General features: G+C 37.0%; 1 protein-coding gene across 2 annotated transcripts in view; it reads left to right on the top strand.

Annotated features, from left to right (window-relative positions):
• sorcs2 (sortilin-related VPS10 domain containing receptor 2) overlaps window positions 1–20,675 on the top strand; it is a 219,534-nt gene that overhangs the window by 195,261 nt on the left and 3,598 nt on the right. The window contains exons 11-26 of one of the 2 annotated variants that reach the window (XM_079839013.1): window positions 1,594–1,696; window positions 2,642–2,718; window positions 3,164–3,255; window positions 4,049–4,156; window positions 5,554–5,674; window positions 7,521–7,654; window positions 7,824–7,952; window positions 9,245–9,416; window positions 9,504–9,690; window positions 9,996–10,129; window positions 10,536–10,659; window positions 13,854–13,966; window positions 14,068–14,190; window positions 18,412–18,511; window positions 19,365–19,467; window positions 19,868–20,088. In XM_079839013.1, coding sequence (XP_079695139.1) covers window positions 1,594–1,696; window positions 2,642–2,718; window positions 3,164–3,255; window positions 4,049–4,156; window positions 5,554–5,674; window positions 7,521–7,654; window positions 7,824–7,952; window positions 9,245–9,416; window positions 9,504–9,690; window positions 9,996–10,129; window positions 10,536–10,659; window positions 13,854–13,966; window positions 14,068–14,190; window positions 18,412–18,511; window positions 19,365–19,467; window positions 19,868–20,088 — 2,041 coding nt within the window. The remainder of the gene's footprint in view (window positions 1–1,593; window positions 1,697–2,641; window positions 2,719–3,163; window positions 3,256–4,048; window positions 4,157–5,553; window positions 5,675–7,520; window positions 7,655–7,823; window positions 7,953–9,244; window positions 9,417–9,503; window positions 9,691–9,995; window positions 10,130–10,535; window positions 10,660–13,853; window positions 13,967–14,067; window positions 14,191–18,411; window positions 18,512–19,364; window positions 19,468–19,867; window positions 20,089–20,675) is intronic. The other variant, XM_079839014.1, reaches the window with a different exon arrangement.

Here is a 20,675-nt window from a genome sequence, read left to right as displayed (position 1 = left end):
AGAATAATCAGTGTTTATAATGGATATATGGAATAATGGATTTCCCAAAAATAAAATTTACATAATGATATTATAAATACACTACAATTCAAAAGTTTGGGGACAGCAGTCTTTGGAAATTAAGAAATAAAATAAAATAAATGCTGTTCTTTTAAACTTTTTATTTATCAAAAAATCCAAAGTTTCCACCAAAATATTAAGCAGCAAAACTGTTTTCAACATTGATAATAATAAGAAATGTTTCTCAAGTACCAAATCAGCATATTAGAATGATTTCTGAAGGATCATGTGACACTGAAGACTGGCGTAATGATGCTGAAAATTCAGATTTAACATCACAGGAATAAATCACATTTTAAAATATATTTTAAATTTTTATTTTAACAGTTATTATAATAGTTTTGTAATAGGCTACTATGTCACAGTATTACTCTTTAATCAAATAAATGCAACCTTGGTGAGCATAAGATAAAATACAATTCTTACCGCTCCCAAACGTTCCCACACAAAATAGCATGTCCACGAACTAAAAACTAAAATGCAAACACCATATTTGATTTAAATATAGTTGTGCATATTTAATTTTACCATTATTTCATTGCATATTCATACCAACGAAGTCATGACATTATTTAAAAATGCAGCTATGGATATATATCGAGCCCACACTGCTTTTTTTCCTCCGCAAGATGATTTTACCACAACTGTCTCAGACCAAGACGTGAAGTCATTGACCCCTCGATCTGACTCATCTCCCGCTGTTTGCGGTTGTGGGTTGGTGGACAGAGCAGGCACTAGCTCTGCTGCTGTCTCATGAGACAAAAAAGAAAAAAATGGTCTGAGTCATCAATCTGCACACACACATACACATACATATCCACAGGGCTTACTCTTTACACACACACACACACACACACACACACAGCCAGAGATTATATGTAATATATAATATGAAATGTCCATTTTAAACACTGTGACTGGTAGCTGGCCATTAATTAAGACACAGATATGGTTTCTGGCAAACGTTAGACAAGACGAGACGAGATACAAATCAGAAGCAAGTTGAAAGGACATTTATCGACTTCTCTCTCCTTTCCTTGTCTGTCTAGCCACCCTTCTCACGTCTGTCCCATCTCTCAGCCTTCCGTTTGACATGTCTTTTTTTCTATTGTTCTCCTCTCCTGCACACTCTCTCTACCACCCTCTCTCATTTTTATTGCTCATCTCCCATTTTTAGACATTTCTTCTTTTTTCATTGCCTCCCCTTTTGAGGTTTTTGGCTCTTTAAATATGCTTTATATTCATACTTTGATCCATCTTTTATCCTGGACGTTATGTAGTGTGACTTGTGAAGTGGTTTTAAATTATGGGCTCCTTACTGTAGAACTTAGCCTGTTATTTGTGTCTGTTAAAGCAAGGTGGTTTTGTGTGTTTGTTAGTGAGTCCAGATTCTCTGCTAAGGGCAGACATTATGTAAGCCACTGATTGGTGGTGGTTGGGTACGGGATTGCCAAAGTGGGAAAAAGTCAGAGCCTATCCATATAGATACCAAAAGAGAGTAATGTTTTTCTTTGTCTCTGCTTCTCTTCCTAGCCTGACTGTCACCTCCATCTCCACTTGCGCTGGGCTGACAACCCGTACGTATCTGGAACCGTCCACACTAAAGATTCTGCCCCAGGCCTCATAATGGGTGCAGGTCAGTCTCCATGACAACTATAATCCTTCGGTATTGTCACCATAGCGGTGAGACGCCCAAAAACTCAAATCAAATGAAGCTCTGTACTCCTCAACTTTTCAATTACAAGAAATAATTATAGTCCAGATCCAAATCTACACTGCAGCATGCTTAGGGAAATGATGATAGTGTGTATAAAGCAGAATATTTTTTCACGAAAAAAGGAAAGGAATGTCGAGAAGTTTTTTTAAGGGTTGGGTTGAATATGATGTACTATAAAAAAAAAAAAGAAAAAAAAAAAAGGGAAACCTCGGTTTTGAGTCTTTCTTTCTCCATTTCTGAGTCCACAATGAGGCACAAAAGGAGGCAGCCACAGATATATGAAATATCTCCTCTTTATTGCCACAGGGTTCATGGGGAATTGAAGGAGACAATACATTAATGTTCTTGAATCCAAGGCTAGAGCTGTTGCCAGTTCACAAGGTCATAAAGTCTGTCCATTCCCCCAGGGTTACAGACATGTACACACACACAAAAACACAGAGAGTGTCACACTGACTTATTCACTCTTGACTTATTTCACTTACTAACAAACATGAGTAGTTAGAGCCTTTCAGCTAGTTTTCACCATGCAAATGTATGTGTACATACACAGTAGAGATTGAGCACAGAGTCTCCATCGAAATCCAGCTTTCTCTTGCTATTATTGTGCACCCTCTCAGTAAAATGTTCAGCTTTTAACTAGTTCTCAGCCTTTGATCCCCAATAGCCTCCAGTTTTCTCACAGTTTCACTCTTTTTATATGTAGCTCGCTCACGTTTACTCCTCCCTCTCTCTTAAAATCAAACAAAGTCAGGAAATTGCTGCTTTGCCTCAAGTTAAAAAGAAGAAAATTAAAGATGCTCTCTCTCTTTCTCTCCCTCTCCATATTCATGTGAAGCTATTCTGTGTGTATTTTCTCTTCAGGTAACCTTGGGTCTCAGCTGGTTGAATATAAAGAAGAGATGTACATCACCTCAGACTGTGGCAAGACCTGGAGACAGGTGAGAATGAACACAGAGAAGAGACTAATGATCTGCAAAGTTGTTTTACAATGACTATTTGGTGTCAGAAAAATGATTCATCATAGATTCTTCTGTGACTTGTCACGAATCTTTAGCTCTGCTCTTTGTATTCAACACCCACCCTTCCCAACTGACTCTGTTTGGTTTGTTCTTTGAATTCAGATCTCTGTTCCTCTTGTTCCCATTCTGCCCAATTTCATTTGACACCCTCTCATTTGCTGCCGTTTCACTGCTCAGTGTGTGGCAGACTCATCTTTCTGCCTTAACGTTCTTTCATTGATTTTCGGGATTGTTGCTGCCTCTCATTTTCTCAACTGCATTTTTCTCTAAGGACGTTGAATCTTGATTATGATATTTATGATGATGAACTTAAAACGCCTTTTAAGTGTTTTTTTTTTTTTTTTTTTTCATTTGCTCACTCTAGGTTTTCGAAGAAGAGCATCACATTCTCTATATGGATCATGGTGGTGTCATTGTGGCTATTAAGGACACTTCAATCCCTTTAAAAATACTCAAGTAAGATCATTTGTTTCTATAATGTGTTGTCTGGACAAATTATATTGTAATAATTTGTAAACGTAAACTAAACACTGACAAAGACTGACAGAAGGACTTATAAAAAGAGAAGAAGAGTATAGCAAACACTGTAAACAGAGTCAGACTTGTATGAAAAACAAGAATTTAAGACTTTCCCTCCCTGGGTTTTGCTGACCTGATTGTGCTTGTAATCCTTTGAGTGAGTGCTTTAAGAAGCTCATTTGGCTTTGGAGGGCTCTTCAGACCACCCTGAGTTCCCGGGCAGCCTAAATCTCTTCCTCTGTAAAGGGTTGGTAAAAGCCAACCCTTAACCCATATTATATTAAGTGATTCGTATACTAGATATCGAGTTCACCTTACTTCACAAATGTGAGTAAAAAGGAAACCAATGAAGATCAAAGAGAAAATCATTACCATCTCTCACATAAGCCTTGAAGCCTTTCATCAGCATTGAGTCTTGGCAGTACAAACAATGCTTCTGTCAGGATAAGACTAAGAGCTTGTAGTGCTTATGCTGGCTTGTAGCCTACAAACTCTCACGTTCACACTGTTAGAATTAACGGCAACCGATATTATATTTTTAGATAAAAGGATATTCACAGAATATGAATGATGTTTTGCGATTAAGATTTTTGGAAATGTGTTAACAAATGTCTCACCTCAAAGCAGAGACTTATACAATAGGTCATGTGATGTATGATATAATATACAACTTTCTTATATGTGATGTATACTTCTAATACTGCATCACGTCAACACATTTTTGTCTTAGATTCAGCATAGATGAAGGACAAACGTGGAGCGTCCACAACTTCACCAGCACTTCAGTGTTTGTTGATGGACTTCTGAGCGAACCTGGAGATGAGACACTGGTTATGACGTGAGTATGTCCTCTGAAAATTAAACAGCAGAAATGTTGTTCTTTCCACTTCTGAAGTCAAAATGACGTGTTGATCGCATTCAAGATTTGACTGTTCATGTCCAATTTTTTAACTAGGAAACTAGTATTTACGATAATTCCGCTATCACATGAAGGCAGCATTAGTCCACCTTAAAAGGATAGTTCAACCAAAAATGAAAATTATCCCATAATTTACTTGCCCTCAAGCCATCCTACTTTTATTTTTGAATAGGTGTATATGACATCTTTCTTTCAGACGAATACAATTATATATGAGTTATTTTGAAAAAATGTCCTGGCTAATCCAAGCATTAAAATGGCAGTGAATGGGAACCCAAAATTTGAAGCCCAAGAAAGTGTATCCATCCACCATAAAAGTAATTCACACGGCTCCGTAAGGTTAATAAAGGCCTTCTGAAGTGAATCGATGGATTTGTGTAAGAATAGGCGGTCCGATGGAAGCTAGATATTTACCTTTATAATGTGTTAAATATGGATATTTTTCTTACACAAAGTTTAGTGTCAGTTCACCCAAAACTGAAAATTCTGTCATCATTTACTCACAACCTCTATGACTTCTGTGGAACATAAAAGAAGATATTTTGAGGAATATTTCGGGGTCCTGTTTGTTTTGGACACATTAGCTTTAACTGTGTAAATCTTCATTTTTGGGTGAAGTGTTATAAGTGTTATCCTGTGTTGGTTTAAAATATAGATTTTTCGGTCATTATGTTTGTGCTGTCTGAGCATGACCCCGACCTGAAGGTCAGGCCTTTAGTTCATTGCATGCTGAATATTATTTCCAGAACTTAATTTAGCTGAAGGAAGTATATTTATAAATTTGGAAAAAGACAAAGCAAAATGTAGAATATGAGTGCTATGTCAGATGATCGAAGCATTTTTAATCATTCATGCCACCCGTGGTGCACTGATTTCTCAAAAACACAGATACAGGGTTCCACCTTGTGGTAGTGAACTGTGCTTTATTTGAGATTAAGTGGAGAGCATCTTCCCATAGACGCCAAACAGCAGGTGGTCTCTGTATTATAAAGAGGCTGTCCTTTTGATAAAGGCAATGTGAGATTCAAAGGCCTTAATTAAAGAGGCCCCTGCTCATTAGTAGCACGCTGCTGATGCGCGAATTCATGTGCCTGTCCACTCGTTTGCTCCATTCCCAAGATGCGTAATTGGGTAGAGAATGTGTTGTGACTTGAAGTCAAGGTTACACTCTGATAGTCTCGCTTTTCAGTGAAAGGGATGAATGGCTTTTGTTTCAACATGTGCGGCTTGAAGAATAATCGGATGTTTATGGATGGAGGGATGGATTAATGGATGGGCGAAGGATTGTGTTTATATATGTTTACTGTTGTGGACAGGGTATTTGGCCACATAAGTTACCGCTCAGATTGGGAGCTGGTGAAGGTGGATTTCCGGCAGTCCTTTCCCAGACAGTGCACAGAAGCTGATTATGACTCCTGGAAACTCACTGACCTACAGGTAATATCAGGCTTTTTTCTCTAGTTACGGCATGTTCAAAAACAATAGAAGTTGAATCTAAGTTCTGTACTCATTTAACTCATTATGGGCCAGATTTACTAAACAGGGCAAATTAGTGTGAGATCGCAATTCCAAAAAAACTTTGATGGGAGTGGAAAGTTCTGCACGTGATCTACTGACGACATAGCCGGATAATTTCCATAATGACCAACGCAATCTACCAGTTAGCGCCTGTTTTTTTGTGCGGTAAATAATGGCACAAATACCAGTAAATTGATGAGTGCAAACCTTTGTAAATCACCTCGCATGATTCATTTAAATACTCTCTTCCCATACATTTTGTGTCTGAAAGGGAAACTCTGCCACAAAAATAACTGTGCCCATGTCTTTTAATCGCAAATTTTTCACTGAGTGTCTTTATTAAATCCTGACAGTAGTTTTGAATGCCAAAAGACGGTTTGCGCTGGCGCAAGCTGTCAGTAAATCTGGCCCTTAAAGGGTTAGTTCACCCAAAAATGAAAATTCTGTCATTAATTACTCACCCTCATGTCGTTGGACACCCGTAAGACCTCCGTTCATATTCGGAACACAAATGAAGATATTTTAGTTGAAAGCTGATGACTGAGAAAGGCTTCAGACAGGCCTACATTGGCATTCAGTACATTGACACTTCCAAGATCCATGAAAGGCACTTAAAACGTTGTTACAAAGTCTATCTCACCACAGTGGCTCTACAATAATCTTACAATGCGACGACAATAGTTTTTGTGCGCAAAAAAAAATCAAAATAACACCTTTTTCCAACTTGTTCTCGACTTCCGTGTATGCCTCCACGACGCATGCGCGAGAATATGACGTAGCGCCGGTGTTCGGGAATCCATGAAATACACACTTAAGCCCCATTTTGAGCACTACGCCGAGACCTAAAGCACGATCAATGTAGAATCCAACAGCTTAGACACGCACGTCTTCCTCTGCTCGTAAACAAATCGCTTCTGGGTCATATGTCCGAACGCCGGATCTGCGTCATATTCTCGCGCATGCGTCGTGGAGGCATACACGGAAGTCGAGAACAAGTTGGAAAAAGTCGTTATTTTGATTTTTTTTTTGCGCACAAAAACTATTGTCGTCGCATTGTAAGATTATTGTAGAGCCACTGTGGTGAGATAGACTTTGTAACGACGTTTTAAGTGCCTTTTATGGGTCTTGGAAGTGTCAATGTACTGAATGCCAATGGAGGCCTGTCTGAAGCCTTTCTCAGCCATCAGCTTTCAACTAAAATATCTTCATTTGTGTTCCGCATATGAACGGAGGTCTTACGGGTGTCGAACGACATAAGGGTGAGTAATTAATGACAGAATTTTCATTTTTGGGTGAACTAACCCTTTAAACTTATAAGAAATAATAAGAAAAGATATGAAGACCATTTAAACAAAGAAAAATAATATTAATAAAAGCCAATATTAATCTACAGCAATATTTTTCACCTTTTCTGTTATGGAAATATATTTTTATTTGTGAATTAATTTACCACTTTGGTAACACTTTACAATTAGGTTCCATTCGAACCAACAACAAACAAATCTTTTTTTTCATCTTTGTTAATGTTAGTTACAATTCATTGTTAGTTCATGTTAAATAATATTTACAGTTATACACTTTGATTTTAATAATGTATTAGTCCATTTTGAAATTGACATTGATAAAAAATTTCAATAATACATGCTTTAAAGGTGTTTTTCATTGTTATTCCATGTTAACTAATATTAACCAATGGAACTTTATAAAGTGTAAAGTGTTCCCACTACTTTTTAAATGGAAATGTATGACACGTTTTCTCCTACAGGGAGAGAAATGCATCATGGGCCAGGAACGAATGTACAGGAGGAGGAAAGAGTTATCATTCTGCATTAAAGGGAAGAGCTATACTTCAGCTCTAACAGCTAAACCTTGTCAGTGCTCAGAGAAAGACTTCGCCTGGTAAGAAACAGTGAGATAACCTTTGCACATTTCAAGCCAATTGCAATTATACACATACGTCTTTGCTGTAATAGACACTCTTTACTTCACTTTCAAACCCCAGTGCAGTGAATTGTTAATTAGATCTGGGGCTAAAAATAGAGCTTTACGTGTCTCTGTGTGTTCTCAGTGACTACGGCTTTGAGCGAGCTCCCAGCCTCAGGTTAGAGGGGGATCGCTGCTATCCTGACTTCTGGCATGATCCTGATGCTCCACCTGAAAACTGCCATTTAGGACACAGCTATAAGTCCAGCACAGGGTAATAAACACACACACACACACACACACACACTGCAGAATATTAGACAATGCAGGGTAAAATCACCACACTTATTAAATATGTAAAACAAAATGCCATAGACACATTAGATTAACACACCTTTTTGTACACACCGGCTTTATTCAGATTATTACCACGTCCACATATGTTTTGAAATCCGACTTTTAATGTGTCAGATCAGATTTCAAGTACTATTTTACATCACATATGTAAATGTCATAGTGGATGATATAACCATGAACTGTGTCCACATTCATTTTTTACCATATCTGCTTGTTAAATCATCACATATCAAATACTGTTTCTGGGTCCAAGCTTCTACTTTGTTTCAAGTGAGAATACTCAACAGCCATTTATGAGCACTATTTATTTATAAAACACCTTTAAGCTAAGCTTTTTATAAAACACTCACAGTTTACACTAAAGTCTCCCAGCTCACGGTGTCCCAGACACCAATCTTTTACACATTCTGAAAAGATGAACTCTCTGGCCAACTGAGATTTCGATATGGAGGTAAAGGTTAGGATCATAATGTTTTGGTAGTATTATAGCACACTGTGAGTGTGTATATTAACACCGTTTGTTGATCACGTTTGGCTTTTGATAAAGCGGATGGACCTGTCACGTCAGTCTTAACATCCTGATGTGATGATTACTACATAGTGAATAGTGAATGAGTGAACAATTCAGCGGTTTTGCATGAACGTGTTATTTATGTTGTCTCATGCTTTGTGAACACTAAGATGGACAGAGAAGAGGCAACAGTTTCAGTTTTCCATACTCTGTTTCCATACTGACAGATACTCTCAATTCTGAAATTATTACTATAGAAACCAAAGCAGATATACTGTATACAGCAGGACTGACTAGATTGAACAAACAGATCAGATTTCATTGCTTGCAAAATGATTAGTCAAAAAGTTTGAATTTGTAAACCAAATCAGATTTGTGTGAATCAAAGCCATAGTGAGCTGTGTTAAGTAGAGCATGACATTTCAGCAGAAACCCATTCAGCAAAACCTCAGCTGACACAAAAGTTGATGATTATTTTTCTGTTTCTGAACCAAGACCTTTCTGAACACATTATATGCATAATTGATATATTTAGCCACTTCTTATTATGGTTATTTAGGAATGTAATGCATCTTTTTCACAACTCTTCATTATAACCAATAGTTTAAATCCAGGCAACAACATTACATGGATTATCCAGTTTAAGGAAGTAAGTAAAAGCAAGTCAAGGCTAACATGTTTTCTGTTGTCTGTTGAAGTTACCGGAAGGTCATCGCTAATGTTTGTGAAGGTGGCTTGAATAAAGAACAGAGCGCAAAGCAGCATTCCTGCCCTCTGCTGCCCCCTAAAGGCCTACAGCTGGGCATCAAAGGACAGATGTTGGCCGTGGCACCTGGTGATGACATCACCTTTATAGTGCATCAGGAACAGGTAAAGTACTTGGAATATTTACTACTTAACTCTACTAATTTTAGGCATCTTTAATGTTGATTCGTTTCATTGTATTTCCCTCTTCAGGGTGACACAACCAGCACCAGATATCAGGTAGATTTAATGGATGGGGTTAGGGCTATATATGAAAACCTGACAGTCATCGACGAACCCATTCAGCACCGTTATGAGAAGCCAGGTGTTTACCGTGTTAATGTGAAGGCTGAAAACTCTGCTGGACATGACCAAGCCACCCTTTACATTCAGGTCACAGGTCAGTGAAATCTTCAGACTTGAGTGAGAGTGAACTAGATTCAAAGGCCATTGCATCAAATTTTGGAACATAATGATTACGATAGTATTATCTATAATACTGTGAGATTGTAAGGGTTTAACTGAGTCATAACCAGTAATCAGGCCCATGTAAAAATCTGAAACTCCAAAGAAAACTGAATATGGATGCTCATTACTTACAAAGTTGTACACATACTGTATGACATACATGCAGTTTTATCTCAATATAACTGGAACACAAAATTTGTCTCTCTTTTCCCTGTTTTCCCCTCACTTTCTCTCCAGCTCCTCTACAGGATGTCCATCTGGAGGTGGTCCCAATTGCTGGCAGAAATCAAGAAGTAAATCTCACAGCTATAGTGCTGCCCACTGAGGCAAACCTTACCGTGTTTTACTGGTGGATTGGAGACAACCTTCAGGTAATTTATAATATTATATGAAAAACAATACACATGATAACATGTCTTTATGGGGCTGCTTTAAATGCTTCCTATTGCAGAAGCTCATTTTCTGACCCAATGCTCACATTTCCGTTTGATTTGTTTTTCTGTTTTATATTGTGTGTTTATTTTTTAAGTATTAAAATAATTATGCAGACTTTAAAACAAAAACAAATAGAGCTTATATCTGTGGGACTGTAATGAGAAGGATCAAGATAAATGTTTAGGAGTCCTTATATGTGTGTTGTCTTATCCATGTATAAATATTGAAGAAATTGACCTGGAATTTATTTGAGATGCGTATGCTTCAAGGTTCAGGTGTGGCAGATGAAGTGATGCCTTTATACAATCATACAAATATATGATGTGTATTTCCCCTCGACAGCCAAAGCTGACCCTGGAGAACAGCCTGATTACAAAGTTCTCTGAGGAGGGCGAAATTCCTGTGACAGTTCAGGCTTCTAATGGTCGCTCCATGGTGCAGGACAGCAAGACCGTCATTGTTTACGGTAAGATAAAACATGTACAGCATCAGGGGCGGACTACTGGGCAATGTGAGCCACAACTGCTGCTACGCAAACACACATACATATATACACACACACACACATACATATATATATATATATATATATATATATATATATATATATATATATATATATATATATATATATATATACTGTAACGGGGTGAGCAACCATACGACAAGAGGACTTCAATAAAGGCCATGGAGGGTGAATTTATTGAGAGGTTTAGTGCCAATGTGTCGTAGTGAAGTGCGCTGGTGCTCCGTGATCCGCCTCGTTCTTTCCTCCAGGTTTCCAGGTGCTGGGTGTCCGTATCGGGCTCACGTGCTGGGGCCGGCCGGTCACACACTGCTTTCTGGAAGAACAGTACAAGAGGCATTAGCGTGGAGTCTTCTGGAGACGTGTCTCACCAGTGTGTGTCAGGCGATGGCTTTTGTAGTTGTGCTCTAACGAGCTTCAGCTGTGGCCGGCCAGCCCGTGCTAAGCGTGCGCAGGAGTTTCCTCTCTGCTTCCAGGGCGACGCTGATGAGTGCTCGGGACACGCGTCACAATACATACATACATACTGAAATTACACAATTTGGCTGTGTAGGCCATATTTGAATGATAGTTTAGTATCCTTCCATTCAGCCCATGCAATGCCTACACAGCCAAATTTTGTCATTTCAGTGTCCCTATAAAAATGATTTTATTCTATTCAATCATATCATGTTCAGTGCATTGGTCTAACAGTGCTTGTCAAAATGTTTGAGATGGCCAATCAAATCAAAGGAGGCAGGGTTGACTTCACAGAATCCGAGATAAGATGTATAAGCATCTGAACATGATGAGGCCGAATCCAGCATAGTATATGCCAAATGTTAAACGTCTGACAGTAATATCCAAAACATCTTTAGCAAATTTCACCAATTTGAATTTTATTTGTCACACAATGCACAGTAATTCATAATTGTGAATGTAAAAAGCAACAGTTTTCAGCAGATCAGGCATAAGATAAAGAGTAAGTGTGTGCATATTATGAATGTTGCCTGGCTCTTAGAACTCTCACTCTTAGAAAATTTCTTAGAACATTTTCATAAAACTCAAAGTGGAAGAGTTATTATCCTCAGACTTGAACTAAAACATGGAAAAACTTATGACTCACCCAAGTGTGTTTTATGTTGTGCTTAGCAGAGTGTCAAATATTAGAATAAAAGTATTATTAGTAAATAGTTCAAATGCTTTATTTTATAATTTAAAAAAATTCGTGCCATTCAGCGTGAGCACCACCGCTGTGGTGTTTCCAAGCACATTATCATGTGTAGAGGATGATTTTTTTTCCATCAATATTGGGACGCCAGTGAAGTACAAAGCGTATAATAAATAATGGTTTAGCATCCAAATACATCGCGAATATGGAAACAATTGGATTTGAATGAGAGATAGGCTACGTGCGCTGGTTACTTTTAGTTTCTCATTAAATGATTTCGTTTTGGTTTTATAGCCTTATATTTTTTTAATTCTTGAACTGTTTTAAATCCTATTTATATCTGTTTGTTTTGTAAAGCCCTTTGGTCATCCTAGTGGTTGTTGTAAATGTGCTAAATAAAGTGAACTTGAACTTCTGAATAACGTTAAATTTAAAGGAGTTGTGGAGTGAGGGGAACTAAAATAGCCTATAGATATGTTTGTAGTGTTTATAGTAGCTACATTATAACATTTTGCTTTATTTACCGGTATTATTTCTGAATGTAATGAAATGCGACTTGCATGTGATTTACCTTTTTTTTCTCTATCAGAAAAATAACGAAAAAATATATATATATTTGTAGTGTTATTTGAAGCATGCAGCAAACTATTAATTGATTAAAATTCTTGTTGGTTAACGGTTAACCAATTAACTTAATTAGTGTCCTATATAGCTAGATCAAATTACTGCAGAATCAACTTTGCGTTGCGAACGTGTCAAGGATCAAAAGTGGTTGTGTGGAAAAGTGCTGGGCTGAATTTTTTTTGCCATCTAGTGGTTTAATGGAGAATACAGTCAAATTGCCCATTGTATATAAGTATTCTTATGCTTGGCTTGACTTGTTTGAATGTAAATGGTTGTAGGCCTGCCCTATATATTGGGTCGCGACAACAAAACAAAAAAAAGAAGAGGGTCGCTCTTAAAAAAGTTAGAAAACCACTGCACACCATGAGTGCAGTCCACATATGGCTTCTGTGCTACATTCAAAGTATTTTTATGGAATCATCTAATGGTATAGTTAATCATTAGTGATACTTAACTGAGCTGTGTAAAAATTCTTCTAAATTCTATTTGTCTGGTAGCACCAAGAAAGACTATAGACTAGTTATAACTTTAAGTATGCCAGTCGTTCATTACTGTAAGTGATAAGCACAGTACAAAGTACAAAAAATAGCAGTTTATAGCGGGAACAACAAAAGTCTAGAGCCACTTTTTTAGCCCCAGTCTGCATATGTGAGGTGAATAATCCAAGACCACAAGTATCTTGTGACAACCACACATTGTATATGATTAAACACACATACACCCTAAGATAACCGTCATTCAGAAGTTATCTATATTAATACTAAAGAGTTTATAATCATACTAACCGTATTTCTTTCTTGTAATGACTGTTAAATAGAAATAAAATATTCATGTGATTCCAGAGCTGAATTGAATATTTATGAGTGTGGTTTGATAGGATGAGGTCATGCTTGGAAAGCAGAAATGACAGTCTGCCTCAGAGACAATGTTCAGCTTGAATGCAGAATGAAGTACTGTTGTGCACAACTGTGTCATTTCACTGGTTCATATTATTTGTCCTCAAGCTAAAATTTATCCTATTGGTTTACGTAATTTAAATTAATTTAACTTAACTTAAATTTCTGTAGACAAATGACTGCGAGTTACAGAATGTTCCTTGTGTCAGTTGAAAATTCACCCAAAATTTTCAATTCTGCCATTATTCATCGTACTTGAACACCTCCATGTCATTCCAAACCCATTTGCTTTGCTATAGTTATTGTAAAAAAGTTTTTGTGTGTCATTTTAGTTGCCATGATTCATTATACTGTATGAAAACGTCTCTCACTTTATACAGCCTGATTTTTTTTCACAGCCTTTTTTTCAACTGCAGTATTAACTTTTATATGTTCATCATAATACCTTAAACATCTCTCTTCAGATAATTTCCAGGTCATCCCATTGAGTTTCAGTCGCAATTTGGACCGCTTTAACCCAAACATCCCTGAATGGAGACAAGATGTGGGACAAGTCGTAACCAAGATTCTCGCTAAGGTTCTCGCCTCACACTCACACACACACACAAACAGCTCTGTTCTTTTTTTTATAGAAAACATTTTAAATGTACTCATCATGTCGAACTCTTTATCTAATAGCTCACAGGGGTTCCTCAGGACTCTTTGGTTACCATGGTGAAGCCTGGTCTTCCCACCACTGCAGACCTGTATGTTCTTCCTCCAGTAAGCACACCAGTGAAGAGGAGTGTGTTTGTGGATAAGGTATGTGTGTCATAAAGCCACTCGAATGAGAAGAGATACATCCTCATACAACAAAACATTAGTCCAGCAACAGAATTGTTGATACGGTGGCCTAAAATGGACATTTTGTCAGAGCCTGGAGATACTATTTGCATCAGGAATAAATATGATATAGAGTTAATTCCAGTGGTGTAAAGTATTTGAGTAAATGTAACTAGTTACTCTACTTAAGTAACTTTTTTGCCTGCTTTGTAGTTTACCTGCTTATGTACTCTTTACTCTAATACTTTTGTGATGAGTAATGCAATACTTGTTACATTTTGCATGGCACCTAACTTTTTCTGCAGCAGTTTATTTCTGCTACAAAAAAAGTGATATATCTGTCTACAGGGCATTGAAGGTACTATATCTTGTTTGTTTTGCCCTTACTCCCCCGAACTTGTCAAAATGGCTACTTTATGCAAATACAAGTGCATTAGCAGGTAGTTGCTGAATTGATTTGAGATGAGGATGTGGCTGCAGTCAGTGATGAGGCCGAAACCAGCATGCCCAGTGCATTTTTTTCCCTAAATCAGTATGAGTAAAATACTTACATACTGTTAAAATCAGATTAGTTCAATTAGGATATGTAAGTAGCTTTTATAAACATGCCTTGGAAGAAAACATTACTGCTGTGCATCTTGAGCAAAACAAGGTCACTGGCGTCATTTAAAGTGCCCCTATTATGCTATTTAAAGCCTCCTAATTTTGTCTTGGAGGTCTCCTGGTTTACATGCATCAAAGGTCAAAAACACTTTCATTTTCTCATAATATACACCGCACATCGCCACATTTTTCAATGATTCTCAAACGACTTGTCGGATGAATCATTCTCTCTAAATTCCTCTTTTACACAAGCTGCTTTGCTCTGATTGGCCAGATGGTCCAGCCTGTTGTGATTGGTCTACCGCATACAGCGCGTTTTGGAAGCTAAACGGCCATTACCATAACTTAACTTCAGCTGAGGCTTCCTCAGTCCTCAGCGATTGTACACATTGTAAAGACAGTAACGATGACGTTGATTTTACCATATCAATCCGAGTGCGAGTCCGATGATGAAACATTGGAAGAACTAGTTAATCAACCCGAACCTCCATCGCTAGGATGACTTGAGCAGGACGTTTCTCAATGATAGGCTACTCAGTTTGAGGTACATTATGAGATGTTGCAACTGTAATTCCTCACCATCAGCATTAGCAAGTGTATGTACTGTACATCAACAAACCCATGTGTATATTTTTTAATTATTGCGGTGCACATGGGGAACTGTATCAATAACAGCGCATACGTTAGCCGAGCACTAACGTGAATGACTGATAAAACAAACTTTTGTCAAACAAATCTTGCTCCATCCTCTATCTTTACTCAAAGTAGTAAAAACGACAGACAATCTGCATTAATAGACACAGTTTTAGGTAATAATTAGGGATGCACCGAAATGAAAATTCTTGGCCGAAACCGAAAAAGAGGAAACCAAGGCCGAAAGCCGAAAGCCGAAACACCGAAAGAAATTATGCCAAATATTAGTACCATTGCATTTATGGCTATGACTGTGTACTAACTTTACTAAAATCAAGGCATTGCAATTGCATACATTAATATTAAAGTTTCAAAGAATAAATCAATTACAAGTTATGCCAATATTTATTTAGCACATTGCAACAATGCACAGTATAAAATAAAATTCAAACTAAAATGTTTAACTTGACCCCACTCATTTGTACATTAAATAATAATGTACAGGCCTACAGAAAGGTTTTTAAATTAAATGTTCTCTCATAAAAACAAAGTGCATTTAGGTCTAGTGCATTTAAAAATTTTCTCTGTAGGACTACTACAAGAAAGTGCATTCAGAACAAGTGCAACTGCTTAAAGATACATTTATTTTCTCTGTAGGCCTTTAACATAATAGTTTATCAAAGCAAAGACTGCCATAGCCCATATGTTAACTGTAGAATAGGGGTGTAGCGGTACACAAAACTGACGGTTCGGTACAGCAGTTTTACAAAATGGCTTTTTATTTATTTTTATTGGTTAACTGAAAAAAAAAAGTCTGTCCTTAAATGAATTAAATTATAACTAAAAGTTTATTGAATATATTGCTCTAAACTATATGGGGAGCCCTTACTTGCACATTAATATTAAAGGTTAAAAACAGAGCCCAAACTATTAGCCTAAATTCAGTTGCTATGTATTTTTAGGTCTAATAATCAACACTCAAATAACATAATACACAAACATGTACACTTCACATAAGGCAGTTTTTGCAATCACTTCTAAATCTAATTATAAAATAGTTTTTTATCCAATTCGTTGTTGAAATATAATCATTTATACACAGTGTCTGTCATTTTATTTAAACATACATGAAATAATCAAGATGTCATTAACAGGTTAAGTAGAATATAATGAATATAACGGCTAATATAGGTCATATATTTAGTGAAAGAGTTGATTTTTCTAGTGAACTAACAGCTGTGGACACTGAGGTGCCTGAGGTAAATGATGCTACATGACTGTTTAGTTTACAGCAGTTATATTGAGGTCTTTCTGCCGTTGAAACACTGACTGAGCGATTACACCACATATGATACGTAACAGTAAGTTGTAATGCATCCTCAACACACCTTAGATGTTCATTCATGTTTATTCTTAAGGAAGAGATGATCGATCGCGCTCACAGATGATCGCGTTCACGCGCGCGCTGCCGCCAGATTGAAGTGTGTTCCGCGCTTAAAACATGCCCACTGTTAAAGATTGCGTTCGGTTTCACAGTGAAGTCTGGTCCTCTTCTCATCGAGAACATGAGCTCTCGCTGTCAGTGCTTGTGCATGGAGCAGACGTGGGTGTTTCTCAGATATACTGAAATACGTCCACACCGCAGACATGCCGCTTCAGACTAGCACGTGCAGGTCGCGGTTTCTGTTTGCGTCATCACAACATTTCGGCCATGTTGTTTCGGTGATAAAAGTCTTTCGGCCGAAAACCGAAAATGCACTTTTGGGGCAATTTCGGCCGAAAATTTTCGGTGGCCGAATATTCGGTGCATCCCTAGTAATAATGGCCCACAGCTGACTAGCAGAGGTATTTCAGTAAGACAGTAATAACATGAGTTAGCCAGTTAGCCGGAAACTTACACAATATAAAACACACAACTTTGTATTTTGAACACCCAGTAAAGTATATACATCAATAATTATTCATACTTACACAGGTTGTGATTCTGAGGAGCAAGCTGGTCCAAATAAACTGGGTACTGACCCAGCTTTCAAGAGCAGTAAAATGTTTGAGGGCTGGTCAAGTTGTTCGGGGCAGACAACATACAACATAGGCGGCGTTATGCAAATGTATTTTCTAGTGATGTAGAACTGTAACGCAGTGGGATACAAATTTGAATACAGAGGACTCGTTTAGGCGGTTCTGAGTCGATTCTTTCTTTTGGGAGACAATAACTTTATTTATCATGCACTTTCAACTTTACAACTTTGCAGAATGCTTACAATCACAAACAGCTATAGTACACACTGCATGAAAGGGAATATTCGAAAAAAAGATTAAAAAAAAACATAATAGGGGACTTTAAGATGTGTCAGTCCAACTTTAAATTTTTAGTTAAAACAGCTCAAACATGCATTTTAGTCTGGGACATTTTTAGTTATTGTTTGTGAAACTGGAGGTAAGACTTATTGAAATTGGTGACTTGTAACTTGTAATGTTTGAGTAATTTTTCGCTATAAGGTATCTTTACTTTTACTCAAGTATGGTTTTCAGGTACTCTTTACACCTCTGATTAATTCAGGATGAGTGGGAGATTTTTCCCAGTCATCTCAATGGCAAAAAGTGTCACATTTATCCTGAATTCACCCTACAGTAAATGCATAAGTCAAAATACTTTCTTCTTTTCTACAGAAAGAAATGGTGGTAACAATGAACACATTTTTCATTTGTTAACATTAGTTAATGCATTTACTAACATGAACTAAAATGTTCATGTTCACATTAGTTCAGAGTGCATTAATGAATGGAAACAAACACATTTTGATCTTAAAACTCAAGTAGTACATATTGAGATTAACATTAGCTAACATTAATAAATGCTGTAGAAGTATTGTTCATTCTTATTCATGTTAAGAAATGAAACCTTTTTATAAAGTGTTACTAGTAATGAGTATTAAACTGTTTTGTTCTTGTTCGTTTCTGTAGCGTGTTCCCACCATAAAGCAGGTCCTGAGTGAGAACAATGTGAGCTTCATTGTGAGAGGAGGTTTACGAGTGTTGGTGACTCTGGCAGACTCAGATTCAGGTGAGAAAAAATAAAACAGATTCCACAACCTGAAACACACGCACACACACATACACAAACATGTACAACTACAAAGTATGTCAGAGCGTCACTTAACAATTATATTTTTACAGCAAGCCCTTCAATCAATAATTACTAAAACATAACAAATGTATTTCTAAGGACCTATAACTAGTGACATGTCAGCCAGCACAACAGAGACTGGTGCGTCACATTTACCTCTCGCTTTTAGAAGTGTCCTCTTTACTCTTTAAGAATATTGTCTTGCTAATGCAGGGTTATAAAATAAACTGAAAAATAATGCAGTAATGTCTTGTTTCTGTTCTGTTTTCTGGTCTAGTCTTTACGTTAAGTTGACCTCATTTACTCTTCATATGTATGCTTCTGTTGGCTTGCATTTCTGTTTGAGTTGTGACCTGTCAAAATGCTCCTCCTTAGTTTGAATAATACATGCATGTTTGAGTATTCCTTTTTTTTTTTTTTTTTTTTTTACTTTCCTTTAAAGATCATTTGTTGTGTTTTCGTTAGTTTTTTTCTGTATTTGAATGTTTGTTTTGTTGTCTGTATCACAGCCACACAAATGGTTTTATCCACACAAGGTGTGTACATTTGTGTGTGATTTGTGTGATTTTGGTTCTGGCTTGAATTTGTTTTGTTTTTAAGTGTTTGGTACGTTTATAAAAAAATGAGTCGGGTGATAAAATTCTCTCATCAAGCGTAAATTGTGCCTTTAATTCCTGTGGTATTGCAGGCACTAATGATATAAAGTCAAAGTTTGTTTGAAACGAATCACAAATGTGAGCAATGGTTTGATAGTTCTATGCTGATGATGACAGAAGCGGCTCTCCTGCAGGTTCTCGTTTGGGTGCTGCAGGTCCAGGTGTTTGGGCTCTTGCTGTCTTTCTCCTCATAAGCCTGATCTCTGCTGCAGCGTTCATACTCTTCAAGTTTAAAAGGTTTGTCAGTAACTTTTTTTTTTATAAAATACAATTCATTTACATTTTAAGATGCCACAATATTTAGAAGACTTTCCTGTCATTGCTGATGTGGGTTATTAGGACAAACATTTTATTCACTTACTAAATCCTATTTCCAAATGAATGGAATGAATACAGCTGATATAGCTTCATATCAGAGCTGTCTGTTTTATAGGTATAACATGCACACTCATTTTGTCTTGCTGCCTATCACTGAATTGCATGGTACACATGTATGCAGGAACCACAACTTTTTGATAATGCTATTGAGTTTCACTGTCCTGTCATACCCCATAATAGAAGAATGCATGTTCAGTCCCCACATGTATAATTGACAGCCAGCTTATATAACAGAACATGAACTACAAAACTGTGACAGGAAAAACTACAAAAACCATGGTTCCTTGCTGAGGCCAGAGGAGAGCAGCCTAACGCGTCCCTGGCTGCGTTTCAGAAAACTGCCGGGGCGAAATGTCTACGCCCAGATGCACAATGAGAAGGAGCAGGAAATGACCAGCCCTGTCAATCACAGCGAGGACACGCAGAATATCATTCAAGGCGAGGAGTTCATTGATGACGACCTTGACTCGCAGACACTAGGTAACACATATTCAGAGTTACCCTAGACATTACTAACCGGAAAAGATAAGTATTATGATCAGTCACTCCCAAAATACTTACTGTAAACATCAGTTACCACTAATTCAGAAATGGGGCCATTATTTGATTTTTGTTTTGGATAACATTTTAACAATAAGATTCATTTTGTTAATATTAGGTAATGCATCAGGTATTATGAACTATACTTCTAACGCATTTATTAATTTAAGTTAATGTTCATTTATATAAATATTATTGTTCATTGTTAATTTATAATACACTAATTTTAAATGTTTAAATTTTGTATTTAATATGTTAATTGTTTTTTTTTATGTATTTGTGTATTTCTACATATAATTCTACATATTTAGAATTTAATATTAAAGGGATAGTTCACCCAAAAATTTAAATTTTATTTACTCGCCCTCAAGTTTTTCTAAACTCTGCTGAACACAAAAGAAGATATTTTGAAGAATTTCGGTAACCAAAAAGTTGACTTCCATTGTATTTTTTTTCCATACGGAAGTCAATGGGATCCATCAACTGTTTGGTTCCCCATATTCTTCAAAATATCTTTTGTGTTTAGT

The sequence above is a fragment of the Gobio gobio genome, assembly GCF_949357685.1.
Source record: "Gobio gobio genome assembly, chromosome: 2".
NCBI classification, from domain to species: domain Eukaryota; kingdom Metazoa; phylum Chordata; class Actinopteri; order Cypriniformes; family Gobionidae; genus Gobio; species Gobio gobio.
This window is presented reverse-complemented; position numbering and strand designations above follow the sequence as displayed.